Here is a 17,195-nt window from a genome sequence, read left to right as displayed (position 1 = left end):
TATTTAATACCAAAACTATAACTAAAACATTATTTTATGTCTTAAGTTTATGTTAAATCATTTGCACAAATTCTTAAATTAAAAATACTATGGTTAGTCAGAATGTTAAAAACATGCTATATAAGAATGTCAAAAACATGATACATCTGACTCCCATAGAAATTCCATTTTCGAGCGATGAAACTTTTAATTGAAAAATTACATAAAAGTATATAATCTGTTCAGAAATTACTTTAGAAATTATTATAGGCAGCATTTTCAAAAAGTATTTCATTTGTCTGCTTTTGCTGAATATGCTCATTATATACTTTTTTCAACTATTTCGTTGTTTTTTTTTACACCTTACTAAAAAGTCCATATTTGATAATACCGATCAAAACTTTGTTTCCAAATGTATTTTTATTGCTGTGTCTGCTTTTTAATCATAGTTGAAATGTAAAAAATATATCAAACATATACGCATATATATATATCCTAAGACTTTAAAAAATGAATAATAACAAATAACTTTCAACATACATACTTTTTATAAAATTGTTTAAAATGTAAAAAAATGAACAAATTTACGATGGTTATACCGATTGTATTTAAGTGCCTTGTCTTGTAAGTTGAATCATAAAGGTGCAACTCAAATATTGCCATCTCTATCTTACTTATAAATATTACCGAAAGAGATTCTGAATCGTGTATATTATTGTACTATGTTGCACACAATATCAATATATTTTTATTGACAATGAAATTAATTGAGCTTTTTTTAATAATATGCAATGATAATATCTAACAATAACAAGTTTGATTAAAAAAGTTTGGATAAACTAATCAATGCTTTGTTTACATAGAGTGATACTGTAAATTTATTATTTATTTATATTGAAATATTTTTTTTAGTTTTGTATAAATAGGTTAAAATAATAAATAGGTTAAAATATATTCATATGTAAACAAGTTTCGAGTCTTAAGATGCGATTTGACGACTTAATACGTTTAGCTCCTGGGCGCTAAACGTTTAGCCTCGAATGGAGTTACCGCGCCGTCATATCGACGAGCTGGCGACAGTCGTAAGAGCTAGTCGTCGCGTCCATAAACGCCGATAGCGTCTGAGAAATGTCGTGCGCGGTCGTAAAAAAACGTAACCTCCGATATCGAGGTGATTTTCTCCCAGTACATTATTTATGTATTTACTTTTGCAGATATTAATTAAACGGAAACGCGCGATTCGATTTATCGCAATCGTTTCCGCAATAACGCGATATGTAATTGATATTAATTTGGCGTTTTGGCGGCAGTTAAGCGCTAATATAGCGCCGATTCGGCACTAAATCCACCTTTTGCGATTTAATTATGAAAATGTGGGTTGTTGTATTTTTTTTGCAGAAACGGCGACTCCGCATGACGACGGCGGTTGGAAGACAGCCTTCGATCCTTCCTCGTCCTCCAGAATCGATCTTTTCGACTCTTTTCCAGAATCTCGACACTTCCTGACCCAAGCTCTGGGGGCTCGATTCTCGGCGCGGTATAAAACGATACGGAACAACAGTAATAATCGATAGTGATAATAAATAAAATAACAATAATTGATTTCGAGCGACTGTTTACACAAAAATTGTTGATTTTTTTATACATTATACATTATTAAATTTATGACTAGTATACAAAAGATTTGGTTTTTTCGGTGATTTTTTCACAATCGGACAGGGTCTCTTGCTATACAATCTTCTCATTCGTGGTTCTTCCGTGTATCGAAACCCCTCCGAGTCGGAATCCTGTTTAGAGCAATATTAGCGATATATTGTGCGCGACGAGATATCCTTTCGTGTCTTATTAACGAGGTGGTCGATTTAAGGCGCTACGTTTAAATAGCGCCTTTTAGCTCTCTCTGCCAACGTTTTTATTGCGGAACTGAAACTTGAATAAAAATAAAAGCAATACGCTACGCGAGTTGTCAAACTTAGACTGGATAATCGTTCAATTAGTTGTTCATAATTGTATAATTAATCAAAATACATAATCATTGTTGAGAAATATATAAATTATATGTATACATCGTTAGACGGAAGACAATATATAGTGTAGGGTTGCCGGCGTTTAATCGGATTTGCATCGGTAGCCCTATAGCAGAGCGGGCGATGGGCGACTCGGAGGGATCGTAGAGCGGTCGAAATGTACGCGGCCGCCGGCGGTGCCTCCATCGCCAGCAGAAAGGCCCGCCAGAACAAGGCGCTGATCAAGGGGGGTGCCAAAAAGCCCGCCGCTAAGGCAAAGCCCGCGCACAAGGCTACCGAGAAACCCCAGAGCAAGCAGTTTCACCACCTGCCAGAAAACTACCACAAACATGCGGAGTCCCTCGCCCCTCCCGGCGAATCCTTGCATCATTCGAGGTCGCTCACGCTCAGGGGAGGCGAGAATGACCCTCCGGGGCTCAGGCCGAGCAGGTCGGCACACGAACTGCCTTCGGACCCGGGCCTGGAGCCCGGAGTCGTGGGGCCCAATCGCGACCACCTCCATCACCTCCACCAGCACGGTCCCCAGCCGGTGGGTAGTCCTCCCAGAGCTTACACGTGTCCCCATTGGGAGTCCAAGCTACAGAGGACTCCCACGGACAGGATCGTCGCCTTCGGGAGCACGGACGTACCCTACGCCGTTTGCGAGGTATTAGTTACGCGTATTCAGTGTTTGTACAAACCCTCGAAGTTCTAGGAATTGTCTCATTTTCATGTAAAAATATGCTTTTGTAGACCCCTTTCGAATAACTTTTATAAAGAACCCACTCATCGCTCTTTGAATTTTTGCGGATCTACGCAAAATGAGCGCTATTGGTAAGAGTCAACCGCACAGATTTCCTAGTCACTTCTAGATCACAGTTTGTCAAGTGGTCTAATATTTGCCGTTTAAAAGGCAATCTGCAAAAAATATACGATCACAAACTCAGAATATCGTGATCACTATATATAAATATGATTCGGAGCAGAAACAGGCCAGAAGTTGTATTTGACACCGACCGTATCTTTGTTCAGATATTTTTCGCAAGTGGTTTCAACCCGTTTATTGAATGTCCACGTCTCACGCGTGAAACATTATAATTAAAAAAATAGTTCTGTATCCTGTTTATTTCAAATGGTTCAATATTGTTGGAAAAGTGTTAACGTGAAACGTTTTTAGCTCATCACTATCCACATTGGTCGAAAACGTGGCTTTTTTTAAAGATTAAAATCACTAGATTAGAGCTCCTCAAACCATCGTCATTTTCATGCCAAGTACCTAGTTTATATTTATTCCACATTCTACGATGGAACTTATATTTGAAATTACTACGACTTTTTCACTTATCCATGGTTTCACATTAAATGATCTAAAAAATATAAATCTAAACGTTAGCTTGAATAGTGTATGAACCTTCGTCATTGAGCGATCATGCAGAATCTCTTAAACTTTTATAAAACTGCAAATATGCTATCTTGTAATTGCGTAATAAATAGTAAGCATTTCAAGACTTGTTCTTAAACGCATACGATCCGTCTGCTAATTGAATAGCAGAATAAAATTCCTAGAACTTTGTAAGCATCCCTCGTATATGTGTGTGATTGATTGAGTAGCATTATTAGATACGTATATTATATATTCTAAGCTTAAACAATATGGTATATAAAGCACTCGTGCATAAATAAAAATAATTCGATTACTCTAACTATTGTTTTTCTTATGTCAGAATAACCATAATTATATATAGGGCGTTAAAATATGTTAATATAATATAATAATCTGTATTTATTTAGACTAGTCAATCGATTATAGTCTTAAATTAAAATGTAAAAAAAATACATTTAAGGTGCGTGCATAGATTACACATATGTATATACCTGAAGTTGTGAAGTTTATTTTACGACTAATATAAAAAGTTGACCTTATTTTAACGATCACAATTATTTTTTTTCTAATTTAACCACTAAATGAATCTATTGTAACAATACGATTTTAGTTGTTAGCGTATTGAATAAATTTAAAAAGTCATTTTAATATTTTTAAAAGTGAAATTCCCTTTTGAATTCACGGAAAAGGGTCATAATGAAAATTACGACTCGGACCTTCGCCCCGAGGCGAATCACTGGTGTTTCTCGACACGAAAAGTGCCCAAAAATAGACCCGTTGTTTCTCTGCATGCAACAATCGACAATAGAAACTCTAAAATCGTTTGCTACAGACTAATTAAAATAAGAACATCGCGCGTTTTAGCCGACGGCTGTTGTTGTGCGACATGCGAACGTGTGACATCAGCCACGTATACATTGATTTTTTTATATACACGGGAAAAAACTCGAACTTTGTAAAACACACAGTCGGCCAGAATCGAACCCTACTCGAAACTGTACAATTGTGTGTATCTCAATTTAGCGCTCGTCGTTAGCGCTTTTTTTGACAGCGCTCGTACGGAACATTACTAATTATTGTTAGTGATGTTTCATACGATACGCGTTCGATATTACCTCGCAAAAAAAACAAGTTTGCGTGCAATTCGATAATAGCTAGCGATGATTTATGGACGGTAATTATTGTGACTTTGTAAAAGCTACCGTAGTACGTGTTGAAAGTTTGACTTTTAACGTTTTTATTTTAAGGTAAGACGAAAATTGAATTGTTAAGGCCGATTTATAAATATCAAAGATATTTGAATATATTTTTTGTATGAAGACGTAACATTGCGTGTGTTATTAACGAACAAACCGTTTAACTGCACAGAATACATTACTTTTAAATTATGAAGAATGACGTTTTTAATTCTGTAATAAGGCAAAGGTTAACCAGTCGAATGGGGTTTCTTTAATCGGATTACGTTATTAATATGATTCGGTTGGCGCAGATTGAAAATTCGATACGAAAGCGACGCTATAGTGCGGCACGAAGGAATAGTCGTTCGGAGATGGTGAGATAGCAAATTGACACGCTCTCGGCTGCGATTCCCTCGAGGTCGCGCATAAAGCTGCATTTGCACCGATATGCATATGCTAAATTTCACCCGATCGACGTACATAACGTGTCTAACGTGTCGTTTTTTCGCTGGAATTGATTTTTTCCACCGGTCTGACCTCTTTGAAGTTTACGCGTGACGTTCCGCTTTCAAATGGCATAATCGATACGCGTCGATTGTCCGACGATCGAACTTTTCGGTTTCCGGCGGAAGCGTGAAAAAACGACGTGCGCGCTTTTTGGCCACAACACGCTCTCGCAGCGTTTCTAACGTCACGCGCGCCGCTTGCGTTTAACCAAAGTATAAACCGACAATAATTGAAATAATTATGCGCGGTGATATTGTTGAAATGCTGCAAAAGTGCGCGGGTGAAAAATTGACGTTCAATATTACCCCGTCACTCGCTAAATTTAGTTTGGGCGTTGATGATTTGACACGTTAGCGTCTCAGTGGCGCTAAAATCTGATAATGACATAATATTCGGCCGGAAAACACTGTCGAATTAGCCGCGATTCGAGGGGTGCGTGACGGATATTTACGCTTATCTTTGACGAAAAGCGCTAAAAAGGGGCGATTGATTTTTCTCTCTAGATCTGAAGTATAATATTATACTCAGGGTTTCATGTGGCCGTCGAGTTCGTTAACCAATTTAATGCATCGGTGTCGTTTTTTACTTTAAAAATGGGTCAGTTCGTCGATTTGACCGACCGTGACGGCGATATGCTCAAAAACATTTCGACAAAACGTTGCAAATTGACTGAGGCGAGTTTTTCTTTCGATTTAAAAAGAAATATTATCAGATAATGCCTTGAACTAATTATTAACTGTATATTTAGATGCGAAAAAATCGATGTTTAGTGAAAGTGATTGTCATAAATGAAATTTTTAAGCTTTAGGATAACATCAATATTTTCTTTACTTTGTTATAAAGTGCAATACCTCCTTCCTAATTGTTTTTACTTCTTAACATTTTTATTCAATCATTACTGATTCTAATCCTTAATTGGATATTATTAGATTTTTATTGAGTACTAAGGTGAGGTGCTAATTCACTATACATAATCACTCTTGCTTGACAATATTTGCAACATTCCACTGACAGTCATCTCTTATGCCTTTCGTAGCCAGTGACAATTCTAAAATTCAGGTTAATGTAGTCTATACCAATTTTCAAAAAACATTCAACAATGTTTGTTATGAAATTGTTCTCGATTGATATTGATAATTATGCCTGCCATCAGTATGTAGCCTTTGGTATTATTTTATTGAGTATTTTTTTACTCTAGAGTACCTCAAGAATCCAATCTGGGTCCTCTGCTCATTCTACTTTTATCAATTCAAAACTAAAAATATTATTATATTAGCTGACGTGCGGATTCTATGTCTTCACAAAAAGATCTGAAGCTGCTGGAAAATAATCGATCTACAATCGTCTATTATATCTCATTGCCCTGCGGAATTCCCTAAGCTTAAAGGGTGCTCTAATAAATACGCAGCTTTATCGAAAGAACGGCTTCTCAACCAGAAGCCGTTCTCTCGATAAAGTTGTTTTCTCAATTTTCGTTTCCCTGCAGGTGTGTGATTATTATATACTTATTATAGACTTATTGTAGATTTGTTTTATTTATGCGTTCATTTTGAATCGCCATTTTCTTAAGGGAATCTTTCTCTTGGTCATGCACGATTAGCAAGTGCGCAAAGGATCGATGATTTTGTTATGGGGATGATATGCTTTTAAAGATTGCCACCGATTTAATATTTGTGTGACATAATATTGGGCATATTTATAACAAATAAATAAATAAATGTAAAATTTTACAACACAATTTATGTTAATCGGTTGATCTTTTTTGATTTTGAATTTAAGCGGTTTGTTCGTAAAGTCTTCGATTACTCCCCTTTTAAAATTTTCGCGAAACAGGTGGCAACACTGATTTTGTGATAGTTTTTTCATCTGCATTCGTGCGCGACGCTATCTTGATAATTTTATCGGCGATTTGCGACTAATCTGAAGTTTGCATGCTGGCAACCGGTGGCGAATTCGGAATCGGGCATCAAAAAAGTAGCCGAAACGGTCTCGAGCGCAGAAGCGGCATTAGAAACGAACTTAGAACAACTTTTCAGATGGAGTTCCAGTGTCAGTGTCTCGACGAAACGGTAGTACGATGAAGAAAAAGGACGAAAAGTGGCTGACGGCGTTCAAGTCGAGAAGAAAAGGTCGCTCGACGTAGCGACCGGTCCAGATGCTTCCATTTAGGACTGTGTAGATCGGTAGAATGTACCCAATTAGCCAAGTCCTCTAACACTGTCTGTTATCGGCGTATGACCTCCGCTGTCTGCCAGAATGCAGGCGGCGTTGATGATCAGGTCGAAACAGCGGATGCGCAGGCAGGAGAGGCTCAAAAGGGGCTTTAAGAACGAGTTGCCGAGCAATGTAGCCACCAAGGAGATCGGGCCATTCCCGAGGTATCCGCCCCAGTCATGGGTATGTCCTAGCAATTGGTGTATACTCTTACTCAACTAAAGCACGCCGCCGCATCAAATCTCCTCCGGTCGTTAACTATGCATACTGTTCAAAATTTTACAAGGGCTGGTAATCTTAGGTATTGCTCCTTCGCACCAAATCAAAATATTAATAATTAAGCGACGGCAATGAAAAATGTTACGAGACGATTGCGGGCTTCCTTCGCACATTTTTTCTCTGTTTTCGACGTCGTACGTCCATGTGTCTATCTGTCCGCATTGTAGCACTTTTTTGGGTTCGTCAGTTTTCACCGTCTCAATGTACACGACTGGCCCACTTCTGAGTTTGCTAATCTCTCGGTCACTGCTGTATTTCGTTTCAATGTTTGTAAGCACAGGCAGAATGCATGAATATATAGGCTATTTAACAAAAAAAGAATACAGCTTATCGAAACCAATTTAAGCTACACTAAATATGTAATCTCTCTTGCTTGTAAAGGATACTCTCTAAACAGTTTTCAGATAATAGGAACTTCCTTTATCTAAAAAATATGAAACACATAATTAAGTCAAGTGTTCATAATTAGAAAAATAAAAATAAATACCCTTAAAACTATTTTATTTAATTTTATGAAATTTAACCAGCTACACAGATCAAAATTTCTTTTACTGTTTAATCTATGCAAAAACACGAATCCAATGATGATAGAAAACATATTATTAATAAAAAAACATATTTATTCTGGCAATGATTTATTTAAACAAATCCATGACTAAATTTATAAAATAAATAAAATTTGACACATCAAAAAAATAAAAAATATTTAATTCAAAATACAATAATTGTTATCTCACATTAGTAATTAAAGTATTCTAGACTATATTTCAATATTTAAATACATATATTTTGTAAAGAGACTCGATTTAAATGGTCCACATAGGAGATTCCCCCCTAACTACTACTTAAAAAAATATTATTGACGTTTTTCGAGATTTAATTATCCACATATCATTATTTAAAAAATATTATTCTCTTTTTAAAGTATAAGTAAATGCACACTTTCAACATTTCAGGAGTGAATTATTAAAAATTAGATAACTCAAAATATAAACTTTCGACAACATTGTCTAGCGATGACTCGCATAACAACAACAAAAACTCACGACATGACTTTAACTCCGTCATTACCAGTCTCTATCAGACGTCGTGATGTCACCTATTTATATATCTACTACAACAATATAAACAAGGATAAAATTAAAAACCACCCTGCACTTTAAAATCCATTGTCAAATAATAGCGTAGTTTTTTATTTCACATCAGTAATTAAAATATTACGATTTAATTATATTTTAATATTCCAAGCTCTATAAATCATGTTATTTATCCTGTAAGACGTAATTGTTATTTTAAATTTATATTCGGATATGTTAAATTTAAAATCTTCCAGCATTTACCTTAACTATGATCCGGATCTGCAGTACTTTATAATTAAAATTAATATATGATTTATACTCTGTAAATTATCATTTACGTTAGAATTTCTCCCAACTTATCCTCAAAACATTTTTAAAAAAATATTCTTTCTTTAAAGCATAATTAATGCACAATTTTAGCATTTCATGGTTAATTTATTAAAAATAGGTATTTCAACATAAATAATGTGGCAGACAAATATCATTTTTGACAATTTCGTCTATGCATTGTCTAGCGATGACTCGCATATTAATAACAAAAATGCACCTCCTAAGCTTCACAATCGCCGATACTCGCCTGACGTCATGATACCGTCTCTTCATTAAAATTACATTGTAAACCAGGGCAACTATCCATAAAACTATTTTGTAAAATTAACTGTATATCTTAGCTAAGTACTATAGTCTTATCCGCTAGTTTGTAGCAAAATGGAGGCAATTCAAAACATTGAAAAATTCATAATAACGTTAAAATAATAGAAATTAAATATATATAAAAAAAATTCATAAACTAAAACTATCTCTTTTTTTTTTAATGAAACTATTTGCTGAAATTGACACATTTTAAATATTTTAGCTTAGCTTGATAGCCATTTTGAAAGAAAATGGATATTTTTAAAATTACAAGAAATGAAACTCAATTTACAAATCATTGCAAAAAAAAAATATTATTTCATTTTTTTCGTACCTTTGTATCTTTAGAATCTAGTATTTCAGTTAACATAGTGGAAATAACATTGTGGAAAATCGATTTTACGCCTGCACGAACCAGAATACATTTTTACTTGCTATATTTACAGAAAAAGAGGATTAATAAGGATTTTATGCTATTTTTTTTTAAATGGTTGACGAAAATATAGAATAACATTATTTTATGCTTACAAAAAATACCACTATAAAATAAAATTAGTTCTTCTTCTCTCGAATCAAATATAATATATTTGGAATACAATTGATTTCGTTGGCATGGTAAGATTTCTTATCAGATTACGAACAAACTTTACAGCAAATTTATCTTACAAATATCTCTGCAAAGTTTTTCGAAACACCGTTAATATTGGTATTATAAAAAGTAGCGTTCCTCGGTGTTATATAACAATTTTTAAAAGACAAGTTTTTCCTGTTCGATTGTAGGTGTTGCAGTTTTCCACAGCCATTTAAGGTCATGCTAAAATGTGTCGGGTCCTAAATTGCCATTTATGAGGTCGAAACGAACGGATAATCGATGCAATCCATCATCCGCGGCGATTCGGTTTCTCCAAGTGTGTTTACCGCCCGCCTTGTTCGCCAAACAAAATGGGGTGGCAGGTGCGAAGTGACGCGGCCCCTCGGATTCCTTTTCGCAGATAGCACTTTTTCCAGGGAAGAGAAAGCGAATCGTTAAATATTTCATATGTACGGCGTACAGGTCGATTGAACCTGGTCGACCTCGTGAACCTGCGTACTCGCGACTGCTATCGCTTGGATACCTACTTGTGCACTTTATCGGCATCGCTTTCGTTGTAACACTGTTTTACCAATAATACACACATCACAGTAACTCAAACATAGTTTTTCTCTTATAATTCGATTTTCCGGGCAAAGCACATACATACAATCACTGGAATTTGATAGCAATGCAAATTGGATTCTGAACTGTCAATCGTCTGCCTGATTTCACGACAGATATCAGATCATAACATTAAATCATGGAATGCTGTTGGTTGAACGGAATAATGATGATTTATTTTGTGTATTGAATTTATTTCGTATAGGAACTTTTCATTAGTTAAATCAATGATGCAAAGGGATAAAATTAATATCAACATAAACAAGTCGTAGAGGATCATGGAAAATATGAATTTAACTTATATCACGTATCTTTTTCCATTTGATATAATGTGACGTTTAACTTCCATACTTTGTTATAAAAGCATTTCATTAATCATCTACGTATTGTTTAATATTCATCACGAGTCGCATTTAGCTGGTAATTCAAGCTGTAACATTAGTTTTTCCGTATAATGTCTCATTTTTGCTTTGACAAAACCCTGACAAAATACTAAAAATTCTGTTTTAATTACATTTTTGTAATATATTAATAAAAACAATCATTCTCAGTATATTTTAAATTATTAAAGCTGAGTTTTAGACTCGTTATAATTATATACATATATTAATAAAAAGAGATCTTTAAAATAAAAATCACAACAGAAAAATTACCTGTATTTATTAGGTCGTCAATTTTGTTTGCCTTTCATACGAATCAAATTAAATTTAACAGTCAGTAGTTTTATTAAATAATCAGTAATTAATAGGCAACAGAAATGTCAGTATATTTTTGCTAAATAGTCAGAAAAACTACATATTGGCTATTAACTCGTTATAGCGACAATAATAAAGCTATTTTTTTATTGCATACTGCAATTAAAATAATTATATATAAAAATATTTTAATATTCAATTTCTTTATATCGAAATCTATGGATATATTTAAATATATAATATTTATTAGGCGTAAGCCCAGTGCGTTACAACAGTGTAAATCTGTATCAACTGAGGGAGTCAATCAGAAATAATGAATTCCTGCATACAAATATGAACCACCAGATAAAGTCTGGGAATCGGTGATATCTTTAATAATAATTATAAATTATTATGCGTGATATAATTTATAACCAATAGATGTCACTACAGTTAGAGCCGTTTTTTTTAAATAATTGTGCATTCCTTTATAAATAAAAAGAGTGCCGTTGCTGGGGCTCGAACCCGCAACCTCAGAATTACTAGTCTAAAACATTACAGACTATTCCGTCCTTATCATATCGATAATTAACATTTTCTAAAAATATATTTCGGAATAATCATTAGCAAATTTTAATCAAATTCATTAGCCAGCCTCGTCTGCCATCTTGTTTAAATATGACGAATATTTAAACAAATGAAAAAATTATTAAAAATTGAAATTTAATTAAAAAAATATTTTTATTGTGAACAAAATAACTACGGTATTTTTAATAATATCGTCATTATACTTATATCTTGTAAATTTTTCGACTAAATTTGTTTGCCATCTTGGTTTAAAATGGCGAGTAATAAAAATTTTAACTTTGTTAAGAAAATAGCTTTAGAAGAAAAAGTATAGAAAATAATTACTTTTAAAAATATAAATTTATATTGTAAAAAAATAAAAAAAACCTATGTGTGAGTTTTTGCGTTCACGATATCTACGGTAGGCGCATTCCCATAATGCATGCATTAGGGCGCCATGTCGACGTCACGTCTCGCGTCTCTTTCTAGCGTCGTCTTGGAGGCGCCTCGCTGCCGCTCGCGCCGACTTTTACTAAAGAACCAAACAACCTAACCTTTTTTAATGATATTGTATTGATTTGTTCTCATTTCGGTATATCTTGTAATTTTCCAGCATCATCCAATCTATGACTGAGTATTTGTGGAACTGATTTCGGCGCCGGCGTGAAACGGCATCGTGACGTCACTGTGGCGCTCTAACGCGTGTATTTTGGGAATTCGCCTACGGTAGTTTTAATGATATTAGCTACGTTCGTTAGCCAGTCTAATCCGCTAACTAATTTCACAATAAAGGTGATTAAAAAAAAAATTTTTTGAAGAAAGAGTAAAAATAGCTAAAATATTTAAAAATATAAATTTTTATTAAAAAAAAATAAAAAGGTTTATTTTACATTTTTTAATCATTTATGTGGGTTTTTTGAGGACACGAAAACTAGCATAGTTTTAATGATATTGTAATTAAACTAATTCCAAAAATATAATAGCGTAGCTCGTAACGTCTCAGACTAGTAACTCTGAGGTTTCGGGTTTGATAATTTTTATTCAAAAAAAATGCGCTATTATTAAAAAAACGGCCCCAGCAGCAGTGACATCTATTGGTTATAAATTATATTACACATAATCGCTATCAAAGTTTTTTTTACTGATTTTCAAAAAAGTAACTGATCATATATTAGTAATATTACCGACAGTTTTATTTAATATTTACTGACCATTTAATTTTTTGCTGTAAAGTGTTATTGTAGTAATGTCTACTACTGTATTTTATGTAGGCAAACTTAATAGCTAATATCTACATATGTATAAATGTACATAAATGCACTAACAATATTTTTTTAAAACTATATACCCTAAAAATATAATGTCATCTTTGAAATTAGCACATATTTTTGAATACATGTATGTGACAATAAAAGTTAATGTTATCAATAATATTTAAAATATAAAAGCAATAACTTTAAAACTGACGGAAAATTAGTGCATATTTTTTTAATTTATAGCATAAATTTAGACAGTCAATGAGGAAACCAATAAGCATTGCTACAAATCTGCCAATCTTTTACCATCACTATTGCATTATAACTGAGCCGATAAACTGCACAAGTACTATATTTAAAAAAATTCTATAGTACGTTAAGTAAAAAAATTATCGATCGAAATATTTGAGATTAGTATATACATTATAAGTTATACTTGGCATTAGCTAATCTGAATTAAATTTCCGGATTCGTTATCAAAGCGGTTCTAACAGAGCCCTGCAATCACCGAATCCGGCCCTGGGCGAACATTTTTATGCACAGCGCGAAATAAACAATATGAAACGGGAAAAGTTTGCGAAAATAAATTGGGCAAAGTTGCGTGTTACAGCGATGTTAAGACGTCTCGCAAAAGGTCTACTCATAATCACAATATTTATACTATTCGAGAATATACCCTTAATGGTAGCTTATGAAATTACTATGTGACAAAAGCTCGAGTATCGACATTCGGAGAAATTAGGTACCTAGCTCACTATGGGATTTTTATTATCTGAACAACTAAGCTTTGCCTTTCCTTGTTTTTATTTTTCTTAAGTTGTTTACGTCTGCCTCTACATATTCCATAATCAGTTACACTGTAATTCAGCGATTCTAAAACTGTGGATCACGAATGTTTGCAATTTACTTCTAATATAAGGTCGTTTTTGTGCTTGAAACTACTTCTGGGTTAATATGCTCTTGCGTAATATTTTTATAGTAATTTTCGTTATAATTACATTATATATTCTTTTTATATTACAAATGTATTACTGATGTTACTCCACACCGAGCAAGCGTATTAAAATTATTAACAGCAATCTACCAAAATTGAATTAATATCTTTTTAAGATTGGCTTTCAAATTGATAAGCCCTGACGTATAATGCTTATCGATCTTATGTAAAAATAAAGATAAAAATAAAATAAACCATAAGTTGAATAGAAACCTAGCGTGAGCTATTAGGACATACAGGATTTCATGTGGTCGGTGCCGGGATTCGAATCACCGACGCCGATCATCATAACCGCCCGTCCTACCCCTCTTCGGTGTAATGTGAAAGGTTCGTGTTGGTCTAGTTCGGCGTTTATGGAGCACATAAAATTTAAAAACATCTTAAACTGGGTCATAGGGTTACAATTTAAAATGTTTCAGATTTTTTACTCATGACCTTTATTATACATATGCGACACAAGCGAATATAATAAATTGTTTGTATAAGGTTAACTAGCAGCGGATTGGTATTGTGTCATCGGCCCTGGAGTTTTTGTTAAATGGTACACCGAAGGTTTTACCTTTCAATATAAATTTTGACATTTTCTTTATAGTTTTTTAGCTATACAAACTTTGAAAAAACGGATATGCAGTATAAAAATAAAGATCGAAGCTCTCAATCAGACAACTAGCGTTGTGTGAACTTATATATCTATATAATTAATATTTAATTTTAGCGATCTATAAAAATATATAAATTTATTATATCATATTATACACCTACGTACGTGTTTTGTACTTGCATATGTAAAACTCATTTTAAAAAGCCAGTTGATTTTTTTTCTATACAGTTTGACACATATCTATGATATATGTCAGCTGTTGTGAAGCTTTGTCTCGAGTCACGATTGTTGTAAAGGGGAAACGATCATTACTTTTTTCAATTTTCGTTTAACAGAATAACCTCAGACCATACACACGTGAGTGAATAATTTTGAAAGCCGTTTTCAAAACCCTTCACGCATGAGCCGTGCCTGGTACACTTCTTATACGCTGGACATCGCCGCATAAACTTCAAGCTATGTTGTCCATATGCGTGCATAAATAATTGGCGAATTTCAAAGCGTTTGTCCTGTCGCAGGTGTATCCCGCGGCATGAGTCAGCCCGATGTCAAATTGGCCGTTTTTTCGACAGGACCGAGTCACGTGAACGGGCGCGCCCATCACGCGCGAGCCGCGAGCAGAGGTCGCAAACCTTTCTCAATCGATATGACAATTATTATTGCGACAAATCGCTCTGTAGCGTGATGGAAAACGATCGCTAATCGCCCGTATCTGTTAGCTTCGCGTCGGGGCGAATTAGCGCCGCGACGCTACCGAGAGGGGCTATTCAAAAAGGTGAAAACCAACCAACATGTGCGACTCAAATCGTCCAAAATAATAAGCTAACACGCCAGGTCGCAAAATTCAAATTATGCGTCCCTTCCGACCGGCACGAAATGGAGATTTTAAGAATCTGATAAGGGGAAAGTGAAGGTCGCGTGCATACGCCTTCGATCCAATGCAACTTCTCTGAAAAGTGAAAGATAAAGCCGAGGATCAATTTCTCGTCGCAATGAAACGAAGCTTTTACGGTTTGAGTAACGTCACCGGGTCACGAGACACTCGTAATATATCGACATGTCGCATTTGGCGAGTCGTAAAACGACCATGTCGTGTCATGTTATGTTATGTTACACTGACATGATGGGGTATCAGATTTAAAAAAAATCAAACGTTGATAAAAACGAATTTTACTGTTTTATTTGTATCACTATAAATCAGGAGTTATATTAAATATGTTATTAGAAGTTGGGGGGAGACTTCAATAATAAGCATTTATATCGAGGCTTTATGCAGGTTTTTTTAAACATTACAAAAGTAATGTTTTTAAAAATATATATAAAGTCTTATAAAATATACATGTTCATTTCTAGTTTTTTATATTCAGAGACATCTGTTGAACTGAACCATAATTATTAAAAAAAATACTTTTATAGTGAATTTGAGTACATTAAAAAAAGGAAAAGATTCAGATATTAGGGGGAAGGTACTGTGTGGCTACTATAAAAAAAGGGTTTTTTAAGGTTTGTAAGAGTAAAAACTTTAATATTGGTATGTTTAATAAAATTGAAAAGAGAATCTAGATTGTAAGATCTATTGTGTAGATCTTTCGACCAGGTTTTCTTTTTGGATAACTCCATTAATATTTAAATCAGGTAATATGGGTTAAATTCTCCATGCTCAGGTGAAAAAGTGCATGTCAATTATTGTAATGTATGTGGAAGTGTGCGGACACTAGTCTGAGAAACATATTTTTTGTTTGCTTAATATTTGTAGTATAAAAAATATTCTCATTAGTATACGTGTCCGCACACTTGATTGTTAATGTCATTAGATATCAAACTAAATAGATATTTGAATATTGATATTTAAAATCTAATTATCTTACTTATATAGTAAAGCATATTATCTTTGATAGTTTAATATCTAGCGATACAATTTTTATTTAATATTATGTGTGTTTTGATTTTATAGAATAGACATTTTTGAAGCATTTATGCGCTAACGGTACTGATTTTCATTTAGTTTAACTTTCTTACAATTTTCATTACAGAAAAATATGTTAATTCATTCCGTTAACACTAAATGCAGCATTCATATTTGTTTTGATGTTTTCACATTTATTTTATATTAAATAGTATTCTTGTTTCTTTATACTGTTTGTATCAACGTGCACTGAGATGAATGACAAACTTTGATACAGATGGGTGTTACAATCTAAGAAGCGAGAATGTTGTTTTTCATACACGTTCTTTTATGTTGTGAAATGTTGGCTGAAGTTACTGTAAACGGGGCGGCTGTTCCTAGAGGAGACGCTCCGTGGAGAATGTTGAATGTACGTCAGTTTGGTGTGTTTCAGTGCGCCCAGGGCAAAGCGGCGTGGCAGGAGGCAGCCGCGGGCGCCGCCAGACGATGCTCCGTGGTGGCCGAGGGGGCTGGGACCCATCGCAACAAACAGAACGAAGCTCATCTCAGATGGATGAAGAGAAACAGGGTATGTAGTACTATGACAAACAAATTTTAAGTTCTATTAATTCAGAAGTATCTGTAATTTCAGAAATCCATTTCCCTTACTATATACAATAGACAAAAAGCTTCCCAAAATCAAATATCTTAGATATTAACAACGAAATAGCAAAATAAATTAAAAACTACTTTGTAAAACCTTT

General features: G+C 34.1%; 1 protein-coding gene across 2 annotated transcripts in view; it reads left to right on the top strand.

Moving 5' to 3' along the window:
• The window catches only part of LOC148226913 (uncharacterized), a 59,905-nt gene that overhangs the window by 41,366 nt on the left and 1,344 nt on the right, over positions 1-17,195 (top strand). The window contains exons 2-3 of one of the 2 annotated variants that reach the window (XM_088202192.1): positions 1,378-2,652; positions 16,886-17,020. In XM_088202192.1, the coding sequence (XP_088058318.1) occupies positions 2,164-2,652; positions 16,886-17,020 (624 nt within the window). In that variant the 5' untranslated portion in view covers positions 1,378-2,163. Of the gene's footprint in view, positions 1-1,377; positions 2,653-7,090; positions 7,452-16,885; positions 17,021-17,195 lie in introns of both variants that reach the window. The other variant, XM_088202193.1, reaches the window with a different exon arrangement.

Source organism: Plectrocnemia conspersa, unplaced genomic scaffold, assembly GCF_051122295.1.
Source record: "Plectrocnemia conspersa isolate PC_06_02 unplaced genomic scaffold, ASM5112229v1 ptg000013l, whole genome shotgun sequence".
NCBI lineage: Eukaryota > Metazoa > Arthropoda > Insecta > Trichoptera > Polycentropodidae > Plectrocnemia > Plectrocnemia conspersa.
The sequence above is the reverse complement of the archived record's forward strand: the minus strand, read 5'-3'. Positions and strand labels throughout refer to the sequence as shown.